General features: G+C 40.2%; 1 protein-coding gene across 3 annotated transcripts; it reads right to left on the reverse strand.

The window, feature by feature from the left end:
• Positions 1 to 11,949: 11,949 nt before the first annotated feature.
• LOC147301546 (pinopsin-like) lies at positions 11,950 to 23,747 on the reverse strand. Of its 3 annotated transcripts, XM_086284673.1 has the most exons (6): positions 23,668 to 23,747; positions 21,335 to 21,867; positions 20,800 to 20,919; positions 15,073 to 15,398; positions 14,433 to 14,666; positions 11,950 to 12,581 (listed from the first exon to the last, which is right to left on the reverse strand). In XM_086284673.1, the coding sequence occupies exons 2-6, from the start codon at positions 21,708 to 21,710 to the stop codon at positions 12,330 to 12,332; spliced, it is 1,308 nt and encodes a 435-aa protein (XP_086140799.1). In that variant the 5' UTR covers positions 21,711 to 21,867; positions 23,668 to 23,747; the 3' UTR covers positions 11,950 to 12,329. The 3 variants fall into 3 exon arrangements, with proteins under 3 accessions (XP_086140799.1, XP_086140798.1, XP_086140800.1); XM_086284672.1 differs by lacking the exon at positions 23,668 to 23,747 and having other exon boundaries at positions 21,335 to 21,884; XM_086284674.1 differs by lacking the exons at positions 20,800 to 20,919; positions 23,668 to 23,747 and having other exon boundaries at positions 21,335 to 21,884.
• Positions 23,748 to 24,512: the final 765 nt, after the last annotated feature.

Below are 24,512 nucleotides of genomic sequence, written 5' to 3' on the forward strand. Positions count from 1 at the left end.
CTTTGAGATATAAGAATACAAAAAGAGAAATACACAGAATTGTTGATATTACAAAGCAGCTGCAAGTGTCTTTTGACTTAAATATGATGTATGGTCAGTTACATTAATCATAAATGGCCTGCATTTGTATAGTGCTTTACTAGTCCCTAAGGACTCCAAAGCGCTTTACACATTCAGTCATCCACCCATTCACACACACATTCACACACTGGTGATGGCAAGCTACATTGTAGCCACAGCCGCCCTGGGGCGCACTGACAGAGGCGAGGCTGCCGGACATTGGCGCCACCGGGCCCTCTGACCACCACCAGTAGGCACCGGGGGAAGTGTCTTGCCCAAGGACACAACGTGTCTTGCCCAAGGACACAACGACAGTTCGTCTTGTAACCTTCCAATTACAAGACGAACTGCTAACTCTTGAGCCACAATCGCCCCCAATAAGACCAATCTTGAAAAACCTGTTGAATTTAACGTAGCCATTAGAGAACTTTCATTTAATATATCCATTCTTGAGTTAAGTACACCATCTTTTTCAGATGAAAATCAAATATGTGGAAAAAAAAAATTACCAAGTAATAAACTAGAAATGCAAGTGATAGCATGAATTTTAGGAAAGGAACAGTTGGTCTTCTAAACGATTTGTATAAAAAAATGTTAAAGGAAATTGTTAGCTGTTAACTGACAGAGACATTGCAAGAAGTATTTTGCAATTATTACTCAAATAACTTGTAAATTCAGTGAAACCTTACAACATGTGTGTAGCAGTGTGCAGGGACGGTACCTTGCTTAGAGTTACCGCAGGGTAGCCGTTCAGTGGATTCGAACCCCCGAACTTCCAATCATGGGGCGACCACTCTACCTACTGAGCTATCCCTGCACCTAAAGAAGGGTTACCCTGTGTCACCACTGCTGATTACACGGCAATCAAAGCTGGACAACAGCTGTACAGTCACATGGATAAATCTCTGAAGTGAGACAAGAGTGGGACAGGCTAAGCATAAGATATTTATGTACACAGTTCCAAAAATCATTCTAGTTCTGTTACATCAGTGGTCCCCAACCATGGACCGGTACCGGTCCATGAGTCGTTTGGTACCGGACCACAAGGGTGTGAAATTCATGGTTTTCATGGTTTTTCTCATTTTTTCTCGTTATTTTTTTGATTGTTTTTATCGTTAACTCGGTCTCCCTGGGTCTGGGTGTGTTATGATTAAATCTTTTTTTTTTGGTATCGGTACTGCTTTTATTTTGTTGTATTCATCTGCGACACCTTAATTAAGTTAGTTAATACTTTTTTTTCTAGATAGATTTCAATATACACTGTCAAACCAAAAAAATATCTCTCAAGTTGCATTAAGTGGGCAAATATTAGGTAGATTATTAATATACTGAGTATCATTTTAATTTAAGATTTTAAACTGGAGGTATTCCAAACCTATTGTTAATAAATCATAACTATAATAATGTAATTACTAGAATGCCTATGTAGTTTCAAATCTATAGAATGAGATATTTGTTATGGATTAGTCAAAAAGCTGGCTGCAGAATGACTGGCCTTTGCAGTAATAAGGATAACCTATAAGTTAACAAATATATAATAATAGATTCACTTATCCTGCATTAAGTGAGCAGTGAAGCTGGGGAACTATGGTGCAGTTTTAGCTCATTTCCTATTTGTTATCTATTTGCTATGTCACAAGTAAAAAAAAAAATCTGTCTTGCAAATTTTGTCATTTATACTAAAGTGGCATTAGGAAATATAACACTTTTGAAAACTGAATTGAATTTATTTGTTATACTAAAAAATAAAGGCTAAGTGGATAGCATTTTCGATTACATCTCAGTAATAATAATCAGTAATATGAGCTATGTTCCCTCCTGGGGGACGTAGTTACCTTACTGGTAACACTTAAGGGCATGTTAGAAAGAGGTCACTTACCTTTTCTCTTAAGACGTGTCATGGCCAAAATAATATCAAGATATGAAAGGATGAAGACACTCTGTATTTTCAGGAGATCAGAAGAAACTCAAGTTATCTCTGTGACCACTTGTTTTATACCCTACTCCTCAATAGTCTGTGTGACATCAGAGCACATAGCAACAGCTTAGCAACCACCTTTCCTGTTTTCACCACATATATGGGACAAACACTGAACCACTAATAGACATGTGACTGTGACAACAGGAAGTGCACTAGTTTGATGAAACTGTTTCTTCTCCTAAATTAAGCAGATATATAGAGAGAAATGTTCTCACTGTTATTTGGTCTACTTATTTAGATGTGAATGATCTGATTCTAACCAAGAAAGCATCCTGTCTTTCTCCACAAGATGTTCAAGTTCAAGTTCAAGTTCAAGGTTCAAGTTCAAGGTTCTTTATTTGTCACATGCATAGTTATAGAAGTATAACACACAGTGAAATGTAGCCTGACACGCTCCTCGACATGTGCAAAAAAATTGGGGGGGGGGTGTAGAGGAAGAACATTATATATATATATATATATATATATATATGTAGTATATACACTGGGTGAATGTGCAGTAGTAGCAGCAAGCAGGTGAATTCTGTACATTAATATGAATAGACATCTGACTATTTTACAGGATAGACAATATAAACATATTTAAAATTAAAGGAATTGAAATGTACATTGTGCCTTGGTTTAGTGTCTGGAAGAGTCCTGACTCAATCAATTATAGATGATGTGAGAGGGCGGGTGTGTGTGTTTAGGGCACGGATGGCTTGGGGATAGAAGCTCCTCTTGAGTCTCTCTGTCCTTGCCCGGATGATGCAGAACCTTCTACCAGATTGCAGAAGTTGGAACAGTTTGTTGCCAGGATGGGATGGGTCCTTCAGTATCTGCGCTGCTCTAGTCTGGCATCTCCTGGTGTAGGTGTCCTGAAGCGGGGGGAGAGCAATCCTGCAGCAGCGTTCTGCTGTACGGATCACTCTCTGGAGAGCTTTTTGGTCCTTCACACAGCTGTTCCCAAACCACGATGTCATGTTCTGTGTGAGGATGCTCTCCACAGCGCCTGTATAGAAAATCCTGAGGATCTTTGGAGAGACCCTGAACTTCCTCAGTTGTCGTAGGTGATACAGGCGCTGCCTAGCCTTTTTGGTCTGGACCTGAATGTGGGCAGCCCATGTCAGGTCTGAGGAGATGTGGACACCAAGATACTTGAAGGACTGCACCCTCTCCACTGGAGCTCCATTGATGATAATGGGCTTGTAGTCTCTGTGCTGACCCCTTCTGAAGTCCATCACCAGCTCCTTGGTCTTGCTGACGTTCAGCTGGAGGTGGTTGTCTTGGCACCACGATGCCAGATTCTTCACTTCATCCATGTAGGCCGTCTCATCGTTGTTGGAGATGGCACCCAACACCACTGTGTCGTCAGCAAACTTCACAATGGTGTTGGAGCCATGGGTGGCCACACAGTCTGAAGTGTAGAGGGAGTAGAGCAGTGGCGAGAGGACACATCCCTGAGGTGCTCCTGTGTTGATGGTGATGCTGTTGGAGAAGCACCTGCCCACCCTCACCACCTGAGTTCTGCCAGTGAGGAAGTCCAACACCCATGCACACAGACGGCTGTTAAGTCCCAGATCCCTCAGCTTTGTGAACAGTCTGCAGGGCACTATTGTGTTAAAAGCTGAACTGTAATCAACAAACAGCATTCGCACATAGTTACCCTGTTTCTTGTCCACGTGGCTGAGAGTGGTGTGTAGGACGTGGGCGATGGCATCCTCTGTGGATCTGTTGGATCTGTAGGCGAACTGCAGCGGATCTGTGGTGTCTGGGATGGAGGAGGAGATGAGCCTCTCAAACACCTTCATTACTACCGAGGTCAGTGCAACTGGCCGGTAATCATTCAGGGATGAGGGTTTGCTGTTCTTGGGCACAGGGATGATGGTGGATCTTTTGAAGCATGTGGGGACCACAGACTTCGCCAGGGACTCGTTGAAGATGTAAGTGAACACACCTGCTAGCTGGTCAGCACAGCAGCGCAGCAGACGGCCGGTGATGCCGTCTGGCCCCGCCGCTTTCCTTGTGTTCACTCTCCTCAGTGCCGCTCGGACGTCATGCTCCGCGATGCTGGTCACCGGTCTCTTGCTGATGACGTCACTGTCCTCGGTAGTCAGGCGGTAGATAGCATTAGCCGCCTGGCTAACCTCGAAACGGGCGTAGAACTGATTCAGCTCGTTGGTGAATGCAGAGTCAGCGTTGATCAGCGCAGTGTCCCTGGCTTTGTAGTCCGTAATGGTGCGTAGTCCGTGCCACATACTCCGTGTGTCGCCCTGGTGGAAGTGGGACTCCACACGTTCCCGGTACCGGCGTTTGGCATCTCTCACTGCGCGCCGCACGCCGTATGAGGCCGCTTTGTAGGCGCTCATATCGCCAGTGGCGAGACCCGTGTTGTAGGAGGCGGTCCTGGCGTTTACTGCAGTGCGGATCGATCTGTCCATCCACGGTTTCTGGTTTGGGAATGTGGTGACTCTCGCAGTGGGGATAATCTCCTCCGCAGTGGGGATAATCTCTTCCGCTAGCATATTGACGAAGCATACTGCTATGTCACAACATGTCACAACACGAACAATAAAGAAAAAGTCAATAATCACTGACACTTATTATTCCCAAATATACTTGAAAATTCAAAAAGTACCAAGTGAATAAGAGTTATGATCACACACTCAAATAAGAATTATAGATGACTAAGAAGTCTTTTTTAAATATATAAGTTAAAAAATATTGTTTAAACTCTTAACACTGTTTAACAGGAAATGTGGTCAGTGATACGAAGACCATGTCACATGTGCATATCTGTTTATGGTTGGTGAAATGAGTGTATTAATGGGACCTTGAAAAAACATGGCATGGGAACATGGCAGAAAAAGCTGTTTCTCAGACTGTTTCTGTGAGTTTTGATGATGATCCACCTCCTAAGAACCGAACTCTGCCATGGCATGCATTTTTAATTTCTCTTTGTTATTTAGGCTGATTGGGACCCAATGAATGTAAAAACAAAGAATTACCGGGGTTTTTTTTAACCTGATTTTTGTTTCTAAGAAAAATGAGAGCCACTTACGAGGATATTCGTTTAAAATTCTGATAGAACAGTGGCAGTATAATGTCCTCGTAAGTGGATATCAGGCCCTTGTAGAGCAAAATTTTGTATTTTGGTCTAAATAACCCAAAATGTGATGTCCACATATATGGACGCAAGGTCCTAGGAGGTTAAAATTATTGCTGACCTAGTAATCCACTGAGTCACATTTAACATGCATTGCATGTTGTTCCTCTCACAGCTGTGCAGCAGGTGTACCAAAGGGTAGCACAGGCGGTGAGGTTGCTCTCAATTTCTTAACAGACTATGTGATCTTGATTCTTGTTCAGCTTTTTTCCATGTGGCGGGGTGTGGTTGGTTTCACAGCTGCAGCAAGGCAGACACACCTGAGTGATCACACCACACCTGCAGCCTGTGACTTCAAGATGTTAACAGCTGCCTTACGATTTAAGTTAATGTTGTTGATACTCTGAAGTTGGTGTCAAAATAATCCACCAAGAGTACCTTTCTCTATCTGTCTCTCTGTCTCTCCCTCTCTCTCAGGAATTTGATCAACTCTATGTTATTCATAACCTGAAATTCAAACTCACATCTGACCTTTGTCATTGCTTAAGCATTTTATGTTGCTTTGCCTGTGTTGCTCTTTTTTAGCTCCAATATTTTTCTGCTCATTAATCCTGGCCCTGTTAACATCTGATACTATATCCATTCATTTTGTGTTTTGCTTAATGCAGAGGAGCAGAAATTGGGTTTATAAACACTCATCTCTCTTTTTTCTGTGTGTGTGTGTGCGCGCACGTGTGTGTGTGTGTGTGCAATGCTGCGTGTGCTACTATGTGAGCGTGTGTTTGTGCATGTGTGCTCGCAGAAGGAAGGTCATGGCAGGAGCTTTTTTTTTAAATGCATTTCCAATCAGCTTTTTTACAACAAGTGTAGTTCATACAGTGGAATAAATGTAGTCTTTCCGATACTTTACAAATATGAAACTAAAGGTTTTGCGTTCATGCACATTGTGAAACAAGAATCTCAATATTTGTGTCACAATGATTTCTATAAAAACATGTTGTTTACGGGGATAATGTGACAAATCTTTTGTGGGTCCTATTAACCCTTTAAGACCTACCATAGAACCAAGTCCGCCAGAGCTTATATTATATTTTTACATGCTGTAGTGCCATTTTTGGGAGCATTTCAAGTTGCTATATATCAATACAACCATTACAGCCTAAATTTTAATAATATGCATGCATTAAGTGCATAGTAATTACATAAATTACAAAAAAGTGCAATAAACTACAAAAAATTTTAAATCTTTTTTGTTTTTTAACATATATTTCTAGTTAGAGAAATTTAAGAGGCTTATCCCGCAAAACTGTAAATACAAAAAAGTTGCACAAACTAGTTTCCCACCACAGGAAATTTATTTTGAGTGTCTTCATAGTTTTATTTTTGAAATACACCAATTTTTATATACTGCAGGAAAATAAATATTATAGTGCAAATTTTCAAAAAAGCAGCATATGCATCAAAATAAACTATTTCCAGCAGTGCAATATGAGTCCTCAGCATCCCAGAAACGACACAGAAAGTCATAAAGTCAAACATAACTTTTAAAAACACCAGTATAGGCTCATGAGGCCCTGATGGTAAAAAACTACATTTCCGCGAAAATGACGTCACTTCCGGTTTCGGGCAGGTCATGGCGGACATGCGGTAGTTCACGCTGATGGACGTAGGAAGTGTTATGAACAGCTGATCGGATCGGCAAAGCGAGTTTCTGGAATAGTATGTTTTTGTTGCTGCAAGTGCTTTTTATGCAGTTTTTGCAAAGCTATATGTGGAAGGAAACTGTGACCTAGGACAAGCTGATGGCATAAGATGTAAGTACAACTCCTCCGGTTTCATATGCAAAAAAAATTTTTGCGCTAGCTCACGTGGTTGCAGTGCTACCGGGATTTAAAAATAGTTACGCAAAACGGAGCATGCCCGCTCTGACCGGTTTTAAAGGGTTAATGATCAATGGTGATTGAAGCGGAAGCTTGAACCCTGGCTCTGGACATTTTCATGACAACTGACAGCGCAGACATCTACTAATGGGAGAACATGTTTTATCATCATAAAGTCTGTGATATGAAGGATTGTTAAAGTGTCACTTCAGTAATGCTGCTGAGAGAAAGAAGTGTTGACTCATGTTTTTAATAGATGACTTAAAACACTAAACTCTAATTTCAGGGGTTTATTTTAAGTTTACAGAATAAAACATCTGGTAAGACGATGGTTTTTACTTCTCACTGTTCGTTTTATGTGTATCTATTTACCATGTACTGTATGCTACTTTGCTCTGTGGACTGTAAAATGTTTCATTGTATTCATGAAATAAACCAGAATTTCACTGTCTGCATCTTTTACTGTTTTTCTGCTTTTGTTCACTCCAAGTTTGACAAAACCCACAGACATCCAGAGTTAACTCACTAAAACCGTGGAGCAATCTCAGTGTATTTTAGCTGCTTTTTCAAAATTTGAAACAGGATGAACATTGCTGTTGTTTAATGTTTTTTTAGCTGCTCAAAAAAAGTAATTTCATGGCTTGAATATTTTCAGCTGATAAGGAGACTTACAGCAATGCAAGACTTTTAAATGCACATCCAAAGGCTTTAAACATCCACTTTGTCTGTAACAACAGTATCAAGCTACAGAGCATTGTTTTTACTAAAATTCAACATTTTCAATGAAAACTTGGCTGCTTTTTTATTTTATTGTAAAAAAAACAAAACAAAACCCTGAATGCCATTTTTAGGATGATATCCTTTGAGATTCCATTTTTATTTTTTAATATTTTTCAATATTTATGCTTTTGGAGTGATGTTGGGATGTTGGGTGTTGTTGGGATTGAAAATGTTTGATTTCTTTTACCGAAATAAGTCTTGAAGATATGTTTAGCCTATTTTAGAGTTCAGAAATGTAGAATTATTGTAGAGACACTGACACTGCCCTCGATGTATTAAAGGCCTGAGTGTCATAAACTTAGGAGTAGATTTCTAAGAGACCTTCCCCCACTTGAGCTGTGAAAGTAAGACAAAGAGAAGTTAATGCTGAGTGGAAATTCCCCAGGGCATACCTGGGTGGGGGTCTCAACATTTGTAACTGGATAACTGTGGTCTGGAACGGGGATGGACTTTTATGACCCCCCAGGAAGTCACGTACGCAGAGGTACAAACACATATATACAGATGCACTTACACACAGGCACACAGTCACTCACGCGCACTCACATAGACACACGGTCCTTTAAGAACCTGCAGTTCAAAAAAGTGCCCCTCCGACAGCCAAACCCATCTGTTCTCTGATTGGATTGTTAGATTTGTGATTGACATGACATTGACCAATCAGATGAAAGGAAGAAAAATAGGGTCAAAATTCGTACTTGTAACTTGCAGGGTTTTTTTTGGCTAAGTCCACACACAAATCTTTTTTACGCACATACAAATTCTTTTTACACATACAAATCTTTTTTACACACACACAAATCTGTAGCTGTATATTACACTATCAGTGCTTGTTTACTCTTGTCAATAATTATATTTCTAAATTCTCTTTGTGCAGTTACAGGTAAATAATATCCAATATTTTATCTAAATGACTGCTTTGTCTTCGAAAAGGTGAAGAGCCTGAGGCCAGTGATGGTCCAGTTCTACTCTAAGTACATCCTTACAGTGGCTCACAGGACAAGGCCACATTCCTGTCCTGCCAGAAGAGAGTCTTCATGCAGTTCAACCACACCTGTCATAGTCCATATAGTGTTCATGCAGTTTTCTACCCAGCAGTTACAGCATGTCCAACTGCCTGTTCAGCATATGCAAAAAACATATGATGAGTTCAAGCATGTGATGATAAAGGCCTTCAATTGTGGTTTTTGTCATCACAAGTCTGGCTGGCTGATCATGTTTAGAAGCATGATCAGCAGTGTTGGGTGTAATGCGTTACTAGTAAGTAAAAAAGTAAAATTTATTTATATAGCACTTTTTAAGACAAAAACACTGTTACAAAGTGCTTCACATGAAGACATGTCAAACAAACAATATAGCAACATAGAGGAAATATAAAAGCATATCAAACAAGCAATAGTACAATATAAATATAAAATAAAACAACATATTACGCATTAACATTACCCAAATGCCTGTCTAAACAGATGAGTTTTAAGCTGTTTTTAAAAAGAGGCCACCGTGTTGATGGTGCGTAGTGAGGAGGGTAAACCATTCCACAGTATTGGAGCCAGGGTTTGAAAAGCGTGATCCCCCTAAGTAATGTGTTACTGTAATTAAATTACTTTTCCACTAATTGACTAATTACTGTTTATTTTTAGGTATTTTAATTACAGTTACTTACAATTTACTTGCTTTACATTGTAAAATAATTAAACTCGCTGAATATCATTATTTCATTTCAATAATTTATCTTCTAAACGTAGAAGTAAACTCTGCCGCTTTAACATCGTAGTGCAGGTGCACGTCATTTCGCGCCAGTTTGCTGCATAGTCGTATTCTAAAGCGGAAGATGTCGGACTATGCTGAAGCGTGTGGCTGTTTTTTGAAATGGACATATTCCCGTCTTTTCACTTTTCTGAAACAAGCAGACAAGAATACTACAGTAATATGTAAGCTATGTCCTGGGGAGAAAAAACTATCGGCTGCTGTTAATAGCAGGAGTAATCTACTGAAGCGCCTGACACGAGAGTATAGACGAACACTTCTGAGTGATTCTTGTTTTTATTTTAAAGTAACTTACCCAACACTGATGATCAGCCAGCCAGACATCTGGATGATTATATAGAATAAACAAAAAACTAAAGAAGACATGCGTTATCTTTATTATTATTTTACATTTTTCATTGTTAGGCATTTTTAGTAGTCCTTGCCAACTTCTTTCTCTCCTCCATGTTACTGTGCCAGCTTGTCAGCATCTATTTGGGATTGGGAGTGCAACAGAAAGTAAGGAACTCCAAAGTACCATTAAAACCAGGAGAGGTTCTTATTTTTCAGAAGAAGGGATTATTTAAAAGAATTCAAAAGAAATGATCTCAATGTCATATGTGATTTAAGAACCCTAGAGAGTACTTTGCAAAATAACACGTTTTGCACGCTTATAATTTCACATTCTGATGGGCCAAGCTATGACTGTCAGGGATGGTGATGTAGGTACAGAGCATGTGAGAGTGTGGTTAAGTAAATGTCTCTTCCAAAACTAGATGAAGGCACAAGGAGATCAATGGCAAGGCGTAGAGATTCAGAAATTCACCATCTTCAGTCTTCAGTGGACATTCCAATTTCTGGCACATAAAAACCTGTAAAAGTTGATTGTAGAGTAGATCTAGGAGGTGTTTTGGTGATCTGAAAACATCTGCATGTCAAACATAACAATGTATGTATGTCTTAAAAAAAACTTTAATTAATCATACACTCAGTAACCCAAGAATTATTAATAATTATTATGGTAGTTAAACACAGTGTGAGTCATATATCATATCATGTCAAACAGGGGCGATCCAGTAATGCTGCACTAATTAATTAGACTAACTATTCACTTTAGCTAAAGTTATTAAGTTAGCTAAAGAGCTGGGATGCTGTGTAAGACATAAATAAACCTAAAATACAATGGTTTCTACAGTCTTTTTACACATTTCCCTACTGTAGGGGTCTCTGCAAGCATACGGGGCTCTGAGAGGGTACAAGATGGCAACTGTGGAATTCTACTGGAAACATTCAATCATATTTGTTTGTCAAAGATGAACCCAGGGCAAACTAAGCTAAATTAGCATTTTTAGCTACCAGCATAACAGTTACTGTTAGGCTCTCGTTTGTTTACATGATGCTTTTTCTTATACAGGTAATACATTTATTACCAACCTGAGAGTTTATCCGCCTGTCATTTGACATGACGAATGACTTCTGAATAGTGTACTTAATCTGTGCCCCGCTCCAGCTCAAGATGCTTTAGGTCCGCTCAGTAACACTCCGCAGGTACAACGTAGCTCTATTAACCAGCGCTCAATTACTAATCTGACTGAGTCAAAATCATTTAATGTAAGTGATGAATTTTCTAATGTGACTTTGTTAAAGTGAATTGTTAAATGTTGTCATTTTTATGCTTACCATCTCTACATTGTTTTAACTCTGTGATGAAAGGAATTCTTTGTCCATCTCCCCAGATTCTCGAGGTTCTGGGTAGGGGCTGTAGTGTTTTATCACAGGCACATCCTATCTGGAAGATCTGTTTCTTGTGATGTTGCTTCCTGCTTTTATGACCCTTGGTCAGCAGGAGGTCATACACACACATTCTTACACACCCACACACATCTACATACAGTGCCAAGGGGGGTTACGAGGGGAGGTACGTGTAAACTACTGTGTATTGTGTGAACTGTTTTCCCAATAAAAGGCAGCAAGCGGAGGCCGTCGGGGTCATTTCGTGGTAAATGACCCCGATGTCGTGGTAGACACCGACGAGCCTCCCTTGCAAGTAAATCGATCGATCGCTGACTGTCTTGTTTTCTTCATGATGAATATGTCTCTAAACCAGCGGGGCTTGTGGAAACACAGACCCAACAACTTGTTTTAGTTGCACTTGCAGCAGCAAAAAAGAGACCTGGCCATTAAGACCAAGCATAAGTTTGTAAAATCAGGCCTGTACAGTGGCCTTAACTTCCATTTCTTTGCAATAGCTCGTACTGTATCTTGTATTAGTTGCCTTCTTTATGGACAGTGAAATTGTGTAGTTTTCCAAAAAATAAATAAATAAATCAAAGGACATGCATGCATCAGAACTACTAATCATTGCTCATATTGAGCCTGCTAAAATTAAAGTCAGAGAGTCAAAGCAGAGCACAGCACTTTATTCCCAACACACCAACAGGACACAGACCATAGAAAAATACCCACAAATTAGTCATTAAAGTCTGAGGGCTGCAAACAAACAAGCAAAATCTGATTTCTACCGAGCCTCTGATTTCAACGGTTGAATCCGACAACAGGATTTAACTCTTCTGTTAGATTAGTTTAGCTCACATTATTAAATCAATAATTACAGCAGCTGAATACGGTTGGCATCTAGGGTATGACCTCATCGTTTCCCAAAAAAAATGAAACACATACAAACTGAGAAGTGATGAGTATGGGTGTGAGTATGAGCTGAGATGTTGGTGGTTGAAGGGTTCAAAAAACAGACATTTGCTGGCCCCACTTTTCAGTGAACAGTCAGTGCTTAGGGCTGTCAGGAGGAGGAGATTTCAGGCAGTGGCAGGGGTGGCAGCGGCAGCTCTACGGGGTCGGTTTTGTCAGATTCTGCAGCGCTGATTCCTTCCACCTCCTGCACAATGGGTTTGGTACCAGATGGCCCGGCGGGGCTGCCATCCAACACGCGCCGGTTCAGCTGGACCATGGTGGTCTTGGAGGGCATGGAGGACTGTACATCCTCCGTCAGTGGGTGTTTACAGTGGAACAGGATCAGGAAGCAGCGGTAGAACTGACAAAGAGATTTGTTTTTGTTTTTGTTAGTGGTTTTAATATAATATATGTCAATGCCAGTGTTGGCAGCTATTCTGTCTTAAGCTCCATCCTCACTTACCCAATAACCTCATCTGAAGTTTGTTGATTAGCCAAATGATATGCCATGAAAGTATATTTTTTACGATGTAAATGGGAGTTTGTGAGCTCTCCAGTCCAAACTCGCTCTGTATGATAACACCTGCTTCATTAACAGACAGATGTTGATGTTATCTCCAGGCAGATAGTCTCTTACTGAGCAAACATGCTATTCACAAAATAAACCAAATGTTTCTTTGCTTATCAGTGTAATTAAATTTAATTTGTTTTCTAAAACAACTTGTAGCACCATCACCAGCCTCAACCGCTGAGACATGGCTGAATGCATTCAAAGATGCTCTTCTGCATACCTTAGTAGTAACAAGCGGTAATTTGAGCTCCTGTTTCCTTTCTAATTGCTCTAAGCAGTCTGGACATTCTCCTCTGAACTCTGGCATCAACAAGGGATTTTCTCCCAGAGAACTGCCACTCACTGGATTTTTAAAAATTTTTTTTAAAGACTACTCTCTGTAAACTGTAGAGATGATTATGTGGGAAAGTCGCAGCAGTATCTGGATCTGGCTCCCACAATGTCTTTCTCCTTCATTCTAATGCTTAGTTTAAATTTCAGCAGGCCGTCTTCACCATGTTTACATGCCTTAATGCACTGAGTTGCTGCCATGTGACTCGCTGATACTTATGTTAACAAAGAGTTGAATAGATGTTCTTAATTAAAAAACAAGCAAAAAAAGCAACATCGTTTTTTTTTTTATTTCAATTGTCTTACTTTTTGATCTTCCATTAAAACTTTAAGGTGTAACTGTATATCTTTGTACATGTAGAATCAATTAAAATATTTAAAATATTTACAACCAATATATTTTTTTTCAGTTTTTTAGATATGTTAAGAATTTATTTTCTATTTTTCCTTCTTATTCCTTTAGAGCAGGGATGCCAAACTCCAGTCCTCGAGGAAATTTTTCCATGTGTCCCACCTGCAACACACCTGAATACAAATAGTAGGTCATTAGCAAGATTCTATAGAACTTGACTGCATGCTGAGGTGGCAATTCAGCCATTTGATTCAGTAGAGTTGAGTAGAGTAGAGTTAGGGGTTGCCACTTCAGCATGCAGCCAAGTTCTATAGTCTGGCTAAAGACCTACTAATTTTATTCAGGTGTGTTGCAGCAGAGACACATGTAAAAGTTTCAGGACACCGGCCCTCCAGGGCTGGAGTTTGACACCCCTGCTTTAGAGAGCTAGGTTGTTCAAAGTATGGAATATTTATTTGCTATTTAAAGTTCATTTTTTAAATACAGTTTTAAATAAATATACGATTTTGAAAAAAAAAAGAAAACATTGTGATGTACTTTGTTAATGACATCATGTGTGTTTCTGTCTGTGTGTAGGCATCATACTGATGTAGTTTGCACTGAGATTAAATTAAAAAACAATCCTGCCACACCTCTCTGTCTCACTTAAATTAAATATTCAAAAAGAAAAAAAACATGAACATAAAAATGTTCATTTACTCATTATATTTATATATATGTTTAGTTTTTCCTACACATTTTTTTAATATGTATATAATGAAAGTTGGAAAAAAAATCACAAAATCTACATTAAAAATTAGAAAATATTATTTATTCATCTTACTTTTTTGGTGCATGTTTTAATTTATTAGCATTTTTATTTTCTTCCTCATCAGTGTGTCAGTGCTCCTACCTACCGTACTGACAAATCGTATTTTAAGCCCTGTTTCTACCTGATAACAGCTCAGTCCAGCACTCACCTGTTTGTTCATGAGGATGTAGATCACAGGGTTGATGACGGTGCTGGTCTTGGCAAGGATTGAAGGGATGACGCTGGCAACGGGGCTGATGAGTCCTGGCTGGCCAAAGGTGGCCATCATGGCAACAATGCCGTATGGCATCCAGCAGATCAGGTAACACACCACCGTGGTGATGACCATGAACAGAATGTGAAACTCTCGCCGACGAGCTGCTGTCCGCCTGATACGACCCACCTGACAGACAAGACGAAGGGACTTTATCATTAAAACATTTTCAAAATTGTCCCATCAAAATCTCATGACACGAAAATAGAACATAAATAAGTATACAGAAATAATAAAAGATAAAGACAGAAAAACCCCTGTCAGAAGCAACAAAGCACAAATATTGTAATATTTAGGTAGTAAAAATATCTTTAAAAGTGTAAATACCTAAAATAGCAAATTATAAATTAATAAACTGAATAATGTAAATAAATATGCAAATTTAATTAAAGGAAAAAAATATATGTAACATATATAAAATATATAATATATACACACATGTCTACTAAAAACTCTTTTAGTTGACGTTATTGTATTGAAAATATAAATTATAAATTAAGTTGCCAGATGTTCAGCATCTGTGAACGTGAACCACCTGTTTGACGGCATAGAACAGGCGGCTGTAGCAATACACCATGATCAGGACGGGGAGCCCAAGGCAGAACACAAACAGACAGATAATGTATGAATGTGAGCGAGATGACTCCTCAGTCCACGACACCGAGCAGCTCATCCCCGCCCCCTCCAGGCCATAACTACTCCAGCCCAATAAGGGGGGCACTGTCCATATCACCGAATACAGCCACGACCCCCCCACTGCCAGCAGGGGTTTTCTGTAGTCCGCCGACCGCTTGTTGTACACCATCAGAGTGCTGTAGCGGTCGTAGGACAGGATGGACAAAGAGATCAGGGAGACGATGCCTAAGAACAAAGACAGGATGTGATCAGGTTAACTTAAAAAAAAGGACTCATCTACAATTTGGAAATAAAGAAAATACATCCGTTAACATGCAGAAAAATGAATGGACTCCAGCTCAAGTTTAATCCAGCAGCCATGAGCAGATTAAAAAACAGAATAACTACAGGGCTACAGTAACCTTAGTAAAAACAAAGAATAAGAATGATAATTCCACAGAGAGCAGCATTTCAAAAACATATACTGCATAAAAACTGTGATCTTCAGCAGTAAGCAGATTGGTATGTTGCCTTGGAACTGGGAATGACCGACTCTTGACAGAAATTTAAAGGCAACATAAATAAAGGAATTACCCTGGAAGTCCACTTACTGTACCTGCCGCTCAGTCTAGAGGGGCAGATAAGTGCAAATCATGATAGTGTGGAGGGGTCACCACTACTTCAGCTTTCACATCTTCAGTACTGACTCCATTTGAGCTCTGTGCAGTAACTAAATCATGTTTAGCATCAAAAATTGTAATTTGAATAGATTTGCCTTAATTCTGCTGAGACTATTTACAGTGAACAATGGTCAATGTTAAAAAAAACAGTCATAAAATTTGATATTTATTTTTCTTTCTTTCTTTGTAGTAAAAATCTGTAATGTGAGACATAATATTTGGCATCTTCCTGTTTGGTGCCTGTTCCTACCCCAGGTCAGCCTGTTATTTTTTACCTCCTTTACCTGAGCTGGTAAAATTAGTTGTCTCAGTGAAAGTAGGCTCCTGCTCTCTTAACATTATAAAAGCATACTTGTTCAAAAAATGTCTTTCAGCCTAACAGCCACTGTGGTCACTAAAATCAACACGTCACTGGTCTTTGGTCAAGTTCCTGTTTATTTTAAGAATGTTCTTATCCACCCACTTAAAAAATAAGCTGACCCTTCTTTTCTTAGCAGCTACATACTCTTCTCTAAATTACTGTTTACTGCTAAGATTTTGGAAAAGGTTCAGGCTGAGCAGCTTACAGCTGTTCTGGACAAATACAGCATTCTGGATAGTTTTCAATCCAGCTGTTGAAGAGCTCATTCCACTGCAACATGTTTTCATAGAGTGTGCTGCGATGCATGAGAATGTTCTGGTCTGTTGATTTTGGACGTGACCTCTGCCTGTTATACTGTTGACATCATGTTAGATTTGTATTGTTGATTGTCATTTATGCTTAGAAATATTTACTCATATATGCTTAGAAGTGTATATAATCATTGGTGGATTGAAAGGATGTTTCATCCTAAAGTAACAGCTCTGTGTGTTAGGGAGTGCATCCGTTCTTCTAGAGTGTCCTTGGTATAAATCACATACTCCCTAGGAGAGTTTATCTTTTCTTGTTGATTTATGGTATAGCAAGCACATGTATATCTGTTTAAGTATAAGAGCCTTTTGTTAGATGGACTCAGACATCCTGGCACTAGCTTTAGGGAGGCTTCACAGGGTCACATCTTGACCTACATACACACACACACACCTACATACACACACACACACACACACACACACACACACAGTATTCTTTGTTCACATGTATACCTATGTAAGACGTCATATGTTAATGAACCTATGCATATTCATGTAACCACAATAAAAGGAGTGCTATGGGGAGCCTGGCTGAGAGTCTCTGACGGAGGTCAAGTGGTGGGACGACACTTGGCTCCAGCCAGACACCTCCCTCATGCATGAGTAAACCAGAACCTTGTGTCTTGCTTTGCAGTGTAATTATATTGTCTTCAACGTTCCAGCGAATAGGGTTTATGCTACAAACCTATCACATCACATTATGCACAAAAACCTAAGAAGCTGGGTGGGTGGATCAGGATCTGTTTTGAAATGGTTTTCTTCATATCTGTCTGAATGAAGCTTTTCTGTGGCTGCTTGTAGGTTAGGGTCCTCTCCATCCACGTTTTATGTCCTTACTTGACTTGATGCACCTGATCTGCTGTTTGGTAAACAACCTGTCACTTTTTTTTTTACTGTAACCCTCAGCATCATTTGAAACTATATCGATCAACTGGAAGTATAAACTGAGCCTCCAGCTGCTATATTGTCCAGGCTCTTTAGAGGGGATGTCACCATGGCGACAGGTAAATTGGCGCTTCATCAAAAGAAAAGTTGGAAATAATCATAATCTTTTTCTCACTATACCCAAGAAGTCTTTAATACCTCAACAGTTTATCAGTAATTAATAATTTATTTAAAAGAAAAAGTGGCTGCTGTTGTGATTTGGTGCCATATAAAAAAAATGAATTGGATTGAGCTGCAAAATTGCCATCAGGCAAAAGGCACAGACAAATCCAGTACTGCTTAAACTGACCCCCCCCCCACTTCCCGCATTGCACTGATAACAACTTTCAGGACTGTCATTGCACTCTGCACAATCATTCCCTCAGGTGTGTATTTATTATTGTTGTTATTGTCTGTTTGCTGTTTTTAACTATTTCTTTTTTTCTGATGGGCGTGGTTTAGATGCCAATCTAAATTTGTTGTACTTGTTAACAACAACCAAGGTTACTAATAGGGGTGGGTTTTGATAATCGATTTATCGATTAAAATCGATTCTGGCTTGGATAACGTGATATCGATTCATTAAAATCCTGAATTGATTTTTTTAAAATGCCTGAAACGCCAGAATCTCAGGTTAAACCTCACAAAATTTCAAGAACCACCGAAAAGCTAAAACAGTAAATGAGAGCAGGTACACAGATTCTGCACAAAGATGTAAACGCAAAGCTCGGACCCGCCGACGGATCAGAATCAGTGAGATGTCGCCTTTCTCACCCGACGGCACGGACACGGTCGGGGTTGAAAGCCGACAGCTCGCTGATTCCAATGTTTCGGCGGGTCCGCGCTTTGTGTTTACGCCCTTTTTACACTGATTCTAAAGCTGTTGGTTTTATCTCTCTCCAAACATTATTGACCGAACCAGCAGCAAAAGAAGATCCAAACTACACTTCACATAAACATCGTCATGAATTCCCTCTGACTTTTGCTGTTTTGCTTGCACCATGATAAAATCACACTTCATTCACAGCTCTCTCTCGCTCTCTCTCGCTTTCTCTATATACTTCAAGAACAGTTTCCCGTCTAAAAATCTGTTTTCTGCATTATTCACTTGCTTGTTACGCACAAGTCTACTGTTGTTTACAGCGCTGTCGGCCGCTGTTTTTTTTGCCCTTTTACTTACTTCTGAAAAGAAAGACTCATTTCTGCTGTTCAATAGGCTTCTGAACAAATGTAAACTTTTTAAAATTATACAAAATGCAAAACGCTTAGCTGTGTCTGTAATAAAACCGCTGTAACTTCAGAGGTAATGTTCATATGTTGATTAATGGTTTTCTTTCGTTTTTGATGTACTGCAGAATATTTTTATAAAATCCCAGGCCAGGAAAATCACCTTCATGTTTTTCTGTGTTTTATCTTCAGCTACTTTGACACAAAGGCATCTACTGTGATGCTCACACTTTTGATAGAGTCTTGCGAGTGTCAGCTTCCTTTTTATAGATACAAAAATATGTAAATGTACTGATCTGAATTATAATATTTCTGACTGTCTGAGGCAAAATTTCTCAGATTTAAATCGAATCGAATCGTGGATCAAATCGGACCTTGTGAATCGGAATCGAATCGATTCTAGAAATCAGTGACGATACCCAGCCCCATAGCTGGACTGGCCATCGGGCATACCGGGCATTTGCCCGGTGGGCCGCTGGTGATTTTTTGTTTTTATGGGCCGATGTATTTTTTTTTTTTTTTTTAGGAAGGGTATATATAATGAAAGGTGTTGGATTGGCCAGTTGGTCATGATCGACTCTGGGCTGGACCAATTACAGCCGAGGAGGCCGGATGCACCCGCCCCCTTGTTTAGCAATCACGTGATTTTCGCGCATTGCATGCCGGGAACTAGTGGCAAAACAATCAAAGTACCGCATCAAATGCAAGCATTTGCAGCACCGCAAAACGTTCAATCTCCGGTTCCAATACCTTCTTGTTTTTTCTTTGCCGCACAAAAAAGGAATGTACAAAACAAAAGGAGGACAATGCCGGTCCGTACAAAGACAGACTCGATGAAAAGACAAAGAAAAGATACGAGGAAAAAATCAACGGAGTGAAAGGGTCAGACCTTTACGAGCACACAGAGTGGACAAAAGACGTTAGCGTGCTGCCCAACTTTCACCACGCTCAGATTTATAATTATACGTTTCTGGGAGTGAGTGCATACACTCATGAAGTTTTTAGTAACTTCAGGTCACTGCAACAAGCCCAGGTACAGTTTACCGACGGATGGGTGCAGGACCTTGAAACGCACCGTGTAGAACGAAAGACCATCGTACGAACAGAGGTAAGTTTACCAGTCTCACAAATCATCGTCATAAATACACATTCGTTAACCGTTTATTAATATAACCTTTGAGCTCAACGGTAATTAATTAGTAGTGGAAATAATTTCTGGTAGCATTACAGAAATGTAGCAGTGACAATAATATTGTATGTTGTAATCGCAATGGACAATTAGTGATACAAAACAACTGTTTTACCCTGTGAATAAAAGTATATGTTTTTTGTCAATGTACCATGGTGATAACAGAAGCGAAACGCAATATTGTGTCAGGACAATTCACTATTAATGCACAATAAATAAAGGAGCATAGCGCGACAATTTCTGTTCAGCGCCAGACTTGCTTGTAACCTATATCACCAATTATGTTAAGAAAAACGACGTATTAACTACTACAAAACTCTGACCTTTGTGGGAATGCTTGGAGCAGACTAACCTGTGAGCTGGAGTGTTCTGAGACGTTATATTTGGTATATCCAGACCATCCGTCGGCTCTTACTTCGGAAACATGGCTTAAAAAATTTCTCTTCAACGACGTAATCCGATAAAAAAAAAAAACGATCTGTTTACCCGTCGGCTTTCCGTGGCTGTCATGCGACCGGCTATTGCAGTTAATAATACAACAGCTTCTTGACATTTTTTGGGTTTCTTTTTATCGCTGTGTAACTGAGTTCAATTGAAAGCCTGCGTGCGCTAGTACCTCTTGCCACAAGTTCCCAGAATCCTTTGCGGTTTTACCCCTGAATGACGTCACATTTTCAATCTTTATCCTGGTGGGCCGGTCTCTAGTCAAAATGCCCGGGCCGATTTTTTGTCCCAGTCCAGCCTTGCCCAGCCCTAGTTACTAACCAGCCAGACTGGCCTTGATCCATGTCTGTGAAACTGAGCCTATACAAGTCTTGAAGCTGCAGCTCCATGTAGCTCAAACTGAGCCCAGGTGAGAACAGAGCAGGTAACAGTCCACTTCCTGTGGTCTGATTATTTTCTGTTGTGTGCTACATTTAATAAAACCACCCAGAGCTGATTCTGATCACATTACCAGAGCTCATGTGTGGGTCCCCTGAGGTCCCGTGTTCGGACAGAGGTTTGTTATCTGCAGCAGGCAGCTGCACTTTATCTGCATCTCCACCCACTTCACGAAACATGGCCCACGTGACCCCTGAGAACTCAACAGGTGGGAGAAGAAAACATCAGGATCAAACCTGTGCACTGCTCAAATGTAAAGCGAATAAAGTGCAGCTGGATCCACAGAAAATATGGAATAAATAAAGCTGTAAAGTAAGTAAACACTGAATAAAATCGGCAGCATGAAAAAATAGAGGACCGCTTCTTAAACCTCTGAAAGCTGCAGGGAGTCTGGTTGGAGACTTTTCAAAATAAAGCGCAGAAACGTTGACATAATCTTTTCACTTTTGCTGTTTATAAATAAAGTTTAAAATTAAGTTTAACTGTTTGTTTCAACAGAAAAACTTTTTTTTAAGTTGCTCTTAAATGAAGCCAGTGATTGGTCAGCTCAGACCGGTAACCTGACAGAGCCTCTCGGGCTCTGAGGCTCCAGGGGTACATACACTTACCGAAGCACGAGTTGACGAAGCCGTACCACATGCAGCCGCGGCGGCCGTACAGCCAGCGGCGCTGCAGGCTGGAGGCGAAGCTGAGGGTGGTGCCGCACGCGCACACCAGCATGTCGCTGACGCTGATGTTGAGCAGCATCATGTTGACGGGCGTCCGCAGGCTCTTGAAGCGGCAGAACAGCACCAGCACCAGCAGGTTGTTGAGGAAGCCGAACACCATGATGGAGCCGAGGCACACCGACACCACCACGTGACCTCCGCGTGACAGCCGCTCCAGCGGTGCGTCTCTCCACTCCTCGTCCCCTTCCTGACCCGGAGCGGTGGAAGGCTCGCTGAGGTTAGAGGTCAGGTTGAAGCCGCTCAGCTCCGAGAACATGTCCTTGTGCTCCTCCTGCTCTCCTCTGAGTGGATCCAAGTCAGCTCAGCTTCTCATGGCGCCTCCGCGCTGCGCTCTGCGCCATCCTCCTGCTGAAGACCCCCGCTCGGATCAGGCTGTTTGATAATCCCCGGGCAGGGAGGAGTCCGAGGACCCGCTGAGGAAGAGCAGAAATACTCCTCACAGCTCCGAGCACAGCGAAACACACTTTAAATACAGAGGGGAGAGAGAGGAGTGACGACACACAGAGAGAGAGTGAGGAAACTGTGTTTCAAATGACAGGAGGCAGAACACCTGAGAACAGCTGCCTCAGAGCAGGCGTTGTGCCAAAAATTCATTTTTGCCCTTATTTAAACATTGTAAATGACTCGTTGGTCTATAATCTATTAAACACATGTCAAACATTTCTCTCATGAGTGATATCAGCTCATTTTGAGAGAGGACATGTCAGGGTAGAAACTGCGATCTGTTTTTGGCAGAGTGACTGTTGAATATCCTTCATTTATGAAGGATAAAAAGGAAAAAGCAACAAAAACAAAATGTAAGAAAAGTAAAAATGTCTTTATCAAGAGAGAGCTGACCAACAGGAAACACATGTGACATCACAGCTCTAACAGGATCATTTAAGTAACCAAAAAGGACTGGACTGATTATAATGTAGGTACAAAATAGGTTTGAATGACTTTAATTTTTTAGATTCACCGCACAGTTCAACTACCAGGTCAAACATGTAAGGATGTCATGACAGTGCAGTAATGAATACCAAATAAAACTTTATGCTCGGTGTATGTGCCGTGTTACAGGGTCTAAAAATATCAACCAGAACACAAAATTGACAAAAGGAAAAAAATATTAAAGCACAGAATTAAAAATGGACTAAAATAAACTATAAAGTGTTCGCAGATATAAAGATGCAGCAGTGTTTGCCTGCAAGTATGGCAGGGCCAAAGCTCACTGAGAGTGTCAGACTGAGTCCCAGTCCCAGTGTCATACATGAAAATAAAAACAATACTTAGTTTTACTGATGAAGATTTTATGGTCCGACTAGCGAAGACAGCAGCATTTCATAATCTGCTGCATGATTTAAATGACTTTGATGTTTGTAAGTAACCAGTTTGACATTAGTATTCACCCTGATGTTCGGAAGGTTTGGCTTCCCAACTTCTTTCAGCTTAAATTAAAACTAAAGTTTGTTTTTTGGTGTTACGTGTCAGTTTTTATTTAGCTGTAAATCCCTCCTTTTTTGTCCTGAGAAATAAAAGTTAAGACTGTAAACAGATCTCTCCTCTCTCGCTCTGGAGTTCAGCAGTGTGCTGTCTCTAAAACACTTCTCTTGTAAAATGTGTTAGTTTTCATAGAACAACAGTTAAACTTGCTGTACATTAAACACTTTTTAACTCTCACACTCTGACAGGTGCATCAGCGGCAGTTCCCTTTGAGGTTCTTGTGCTCTTTGACATGCAGACTTGCAGTTAAAAAATAAATCATGTGAAAACCCTTTTCAATCAACTTCTCTACTGTCAGGTATAAAAGTTGACGCTTCAGTCATTTAAAAAGGAATCTTCTGGTTGGTTTTCAGGACGTCTTTCTTTTCTTCAGAATAAACAGCCATTTTGAATTTTCAAATGTCTTATGTGGCTTTATAAAAATAAATAAATAATAATACTAAGGGTGTATGTGCTAGTTTTGGTATTGCAATAAACTGGAGAAACATGTGATTGATGACATTCTTCTGTCCTCTGCCATCACCCAGGATGAAAAGGAAAGCGTGTCAGGTCCCTCAGAACTCACGTGGTCTCTGAAGAAGACAAGCTGATGATGAAGGGGAAATCTCCTTCTTCAGGTTTTATCCTAAAATCTTATTTTCCATGTTTTTAAAATGGTTCAGTTCAGATTTCTGAAATCAGAACTCGTCCACTTTGTGTGATGCGTAGGTATGAGCCGATGTTTAACTCACCTGAAAATTGATAGAGGGTCCAGAGGAGTGTACTATGAAGCCAGGTTCGTGGAGTAGCGAGCCATGTCAGGCTTAAAGTTAAGTTTCTGTGTCACCAAACTGGCTCTCTTTTTACCTGGATAAATCACCATGGTAACCTATATTGGTCACATAACATGGGCAGGAGCAGACCTGACGTCAGTGTGTGCCTGACCTCTGTATCCAAAAGCAAAACTGAACTCTTGTTCATTTTTAAAGATTGGCAGACATGAGTCACTATGTAAAAGCTGCTTATTTAGAAATACAACTGACTGTGTAAAAACTATGACATTGGAATCTTTCACAATAAAAGTAAAATAACAACACAAACTGTAAAATCGTGTTAAAAAAACTGCTTGTCTTTTAATAAGCATTTCAAAAGATATAAACTGAGATAAACTTGTGAAGCTTGAGATAAACATGCAGTTGCCCCCCCCCAAAAAAAAAGCTTAAAAAAACCACCTCCAGACTGACTCGGTCTTTAAACACTGTAATGCATTGAACTTGGTTTTTAGTGACTGTCAGTCTAATTTTACTCAGATGAGGTGGATCACAAAAGCAGGAAGTCCAAATACCCATCATTTTCTTTAAAAATATAACCAAGGATGTTGGCCTTGGCAGAGGATGTTTTTGTCAGGTCTGAGGAATCCAGAACTGCAGAGAAGTAACTCAAATGCCCAACTGAGCCTCATTTCCCTGAAGTATCCATCCCGTTTCTGAGAATTCAATGAAGGAGAAAACAACATGGCCGAGCTCCCCAAGCAGTTCCATCTGGGGAGCACAGCTGTCAGCACCTCCAGCATCCAATCTTCTAACCTGATGAAGGC

Source organism: Aulonocara sp. 'chitande type north' Nkhata Bay, linkage group LG23 (assembly GCF_057382095.1).
Source record: "Aulonocara sp. 'chitande type north' Nkhata Bay isolate Kocher_YH1m ecotype deep benthic linkage group LG23, A_spYH_male_GT1.1, whole genome shotgun sequence".
Classification (NCBI taxonomy): Eukaryota; Metazoa; Chordata; class Actinopteri; order Cichliformes; family Cichlidae; genus Aulonocara; species Aulonocara sp. 'chitande type north' Nkhata Bay.